General features: G+C 31.5%; 1 protein-coding gene across 1 annotated transcript in view; it reads left to right on the plus strand.

The window, feature by feature from the left end:
• The window catches only part of LOC106678096 (uncharacterized), a 13,204-nt gene that overhangs the window by 5,706 nt on the left and 3,662 nt on the right, over positions 1–3,836 (plus strand). Inside the window, exon 2 of the mRNA XM_014416403.2 lies at positions 1,625–1,760. Within this exon, the coding sequence (XP_014271889.1) occupies positions 1,625–1,760 (136 nt within the window). The remainder of the gene's footprint in view (positions 1–1,624; positions 1,761–3,836) is intronic.

The raw sequence follows: 3,836 nt of genomic DNA on the forward strand, positions 1-3,836 counted from the left end.
GCTAATAGACATCTGTACGTCACATAGTTCCTGAGATATAGATTTCTCAAAATAAATTAACTAACTACTAATCTTTCAGTAGATTTTTAAGAAATTTTGCTTTTTAAAAAGCTATATCTCGAGACCTATTGGACGTAAATAGTTCTTTTAGGGCTAATATTTCAGAAAATTTACTCTTTAAATAATGTTCTCTTAGATTTTCTAGTGCTGTTGGTAGTTTTTATGATATAGAGCTCCGAATAAAAACTCAATGTTTTTTTAAGGTTTTGAAACAGCCGCCATTTTTTAATCCCCCTACCTATACTTGGCAGACTCATCCATTTTGACTAGTAATTATACACAGTTTTCATTGAAGTAATCAAAAATTGGGATGAGATAACTGTCTTTTTTTTCTTCCCGGCTCTTGTACTACCACGTGTGGGGCTAAAAGATTCCAGCGCATCACTGGTAGTGAGCCAGTGGTTGAGCAAGTGCGCTAAAGCCGCAAACACTAAATTTGAGTAGAGAATCTGACCATTATTTTTCTTAATTATCAAATTTTTTCATATTTTATATTTATACTATAAGAGATAATTAATTTTTTTGGAAAACCAAAGTTAAATATACTCAAAAATTTCACATTTAAGCCCTGTCAAACTATTTCAATGATGATGAGACCTAGCCGATAGTAATGATCACTTTATTGTAGATTGAAATGGTGAGTATAATCAAAATCTTTAGAGCCACATTTGAGTAAATTACGAAACTGATTCGATTCATCATTTTTTAAGCTTCTTAAAATTTATTCGATCGAAAAAAGGAAACATCTCTCATTGTTAATATCAATAAACAATGAATGGATAGAAAATATTATTATTCTTTGTTTGTAATTTTACATATGCCTTTTGACATGTAGTGCAAATTTTTAATACATTAGCTCAACTTCGGCATAGGATCAGTATGAATTGGTGAGTGGAGAAAGCTTCCGATGAAGGCACTCCTGACGTAGTACATCCACTAAATGTAACAGATCCCTGCTCCAGAGGTTATTCAGTATTCTAGTCGAAATTTGTGCTATTGTGTCCGTCAGTAATGTTTGTACCAGTAGGTTGTTAGTAGCTGTTCATTCATGAAACGTTTTCTACTGTATTTTTATTGTCAGTCATAAATGATGTGCTCAGGACCTTTTGTGAGTATTTGTTTGTGGTGTAAAAGGGACTGTGTGATGCATCGGAGGAATTTCTGAAAGGTCTGAATGGTCTGGAGGTGGCATTTTTTGTAGAAGACCCACAACTGAGTGGCGTAAGTCCATATCGGTCTAAACTGTTTTGGAAATTGTTGGTTGTTGCGCGCTTAGGATTAGCAGTCTAATTTATTTATATTAGGCTAATATTTTTCTCCTCCATATCTCAGGAACGACATGGTTTATAAGAAACTTTGTTATACCACTTTCGTAGGAAATTTAATGTACTTTTGTTATGCACATAACATATTTTTCACCAAACCTAATCATTTTCGGATTTCAAGATATGACAAAACACAATGAATATTCTCCGTTTTGTTATTGCAAAAGCAATGTGGCGTTTAAAACAATACCAGACGTAATATTTATTATATTGATTAATAACCTGAAAATCTTTTTTAGATGCCCCACTCCTTGGCAATGACATAGATGATCTCGTGACCGCAGCGCTGGAGTACGTGAGGTCCTTACTAATCAAACACAACCCCTACTCTCTCCCACCGATGCCCAACCAACATCTAGTAGACACCGATGTTGAGTAAGTTTTAGCTTCTAGGATAAGAACTATTACTGAAAAAATCACTTTTCGAAGGATTGAAATATCTAAATTTTTCAATATCATCATTTCGATTACATAGGTCACCGAACAAAAATATTATTTGTAGGAAAATAGTCCCGGTGGTTGTCAATAAAGGTACAAATAGGAAAAATAAATAATGCTAATTAACCTAAAAAAAGGTATGATAGGAATAAATTCCAATTTATTAGAGAAATTAAATCAAATAACTATGTTCGGTTTTAGTTATATAAACTTGGCGCCCTACTTTACAAGAATTTCAGAGTCTAAATATAATTTAATTATTTAACAAGATTCAAGGAGTTATTTATTAAGATTCAAGATTTTAAATCTTGATATCCAAAAGTATGAATCTAGATTCAAATGTCTGAATCTAGAGACTCAAAAGCCCAAATCTAGAGATTCCAAAGTCTAAATCTTCAGAATAAAAAGTATAAATCTAGAGATTTGAGAGTCTTATTCACTAAGCCTATGCCCTGATGAAACCCTGCAAAGTGGACCAAAACGTTGGCTATCAATTAATTTATTTGTTTACTATTTTGTACCATTATTGACTATCTTCCTACAATCTACTTGATGTGGTCAATTATTTTCTTCCAATAAAGATATTACAATATCAATATATTAAATATAATGATTATTTTGTTTAATCCTAATGTTTTTGTGAGCTAAAACCTGTAACGAAAAATGAGCATCGTTTCTATACGCCACTAACTGTTTTTTGGCAAATGCAATTGTATGTAATGTAAGTTTCGTAGCCCAGAAATCCTTCAAATATTTTATTTCTATGAAACAAAATAATGTTAAAATTTTGCACGAGGCACATCGTACCCTGCCAATTTGAATTTGGAATATAGTATTAAGTATTAATAATTTTTTTAATATATTTTAGTAACTTTTTATTAACATAAAATCGAACAAATGCACGATTTATTGTCATCTTAAGGAAGAGATAAAACTCGTCTTACTAACTGCACCAAAGCGTCTGAATTTGATCAAAGTAATGAGGAGTGATAAAGGTTTCAAGTTCATCTTGTTAAATGTCAAAAAAACTTCAATCTCTCCCGTAAGTAGAAAAGTTCAACTTACAATTAGTTTTTTTCAATTGGGAATTCCTCTTTGGGGCTTCATCTTCTCAAACTGTCTAGAGAACATACTTCAACACAGAGTAAAATTTAGGAATGTAGTTGATATTTTATGAAAATGTGTGTAATAATTTTCTTATTTTCCCCTTTCTATAATTGTTCGTTATTTTAAGAAATATTTATACAACGCTCACGTTTTGGAGTCCTCCTCCATCTTCAGGCAACTTCTAAAATAATGCAACCATAACTAAAAACCTATTTTACAATTATTATTTAATCATTAGTCAAAGTTTGTATAAACTACCATATTATATCAATAATATTCTTTCTCTTCCTGGCTCCCTATGTCTAAAATACACAAATCTACTTCGCCAATTGAAAAAAATATATGTTAAAACTCCCTAACCACCCAAACCCACTCGTTTCTAACCTTGCTTCCTCTTCCATTCCTGGCAATCCTCCAAGGCGCCTGAAAAGAAGATGGCCTCGTGACCTTATATTGTAAACTGTTTTAGAGTTCTACTACTGGGTAGTTTCTCTACATCCTGTATCATATCATTATGTCATTATGATCAAATTTACTGGTTGTATTTTTTTATACAGTTGTAAATATCAACAAATAAATAAAAAAAAAAAAATTTTTTTTCAAATTGCGAAGTAGATTTGTATATTTTAGATACTGGGAGCCAGGAAGAGAAATAATATTACTGTTATAGCAGGAAGTTTCCTAAAGACGGAGAACTCTCAACTGTCGGTTCTAGTGTAAATATTTTTTTTTTTTTTTTTTTTTTACTTTATTAAGTTTATTCACAACTGTAAAACTATTTTTACAACCAGCGAATGAGATGTAGAGAGAGAGAGAGAGAGAGAGAGAGAAAAAAAAGTCATGAAGGCATGAAGGTTAAGGTCATCCAATGATGCCTCTCCATTAAAATTGAAATTTAAAAATCAA

This window comes from Halyomorpha halys, unplaced genomic scaffold (genome assembly GCF_000696795.3).
Source record: "Halyomorpha halys isolate HHAL.00 unplaced genomic scaffold, Hhal_1.1 Scaffold123.1, whole genome shotgun sequence".
NCBI classification, from domain to species: domain Eukaryota; kingdom Metazoa; phylum Arthropoda; class Insecta; order Hemiptera; family Pentatomidae; genus Halyomorpha; species Halyomorpha halys.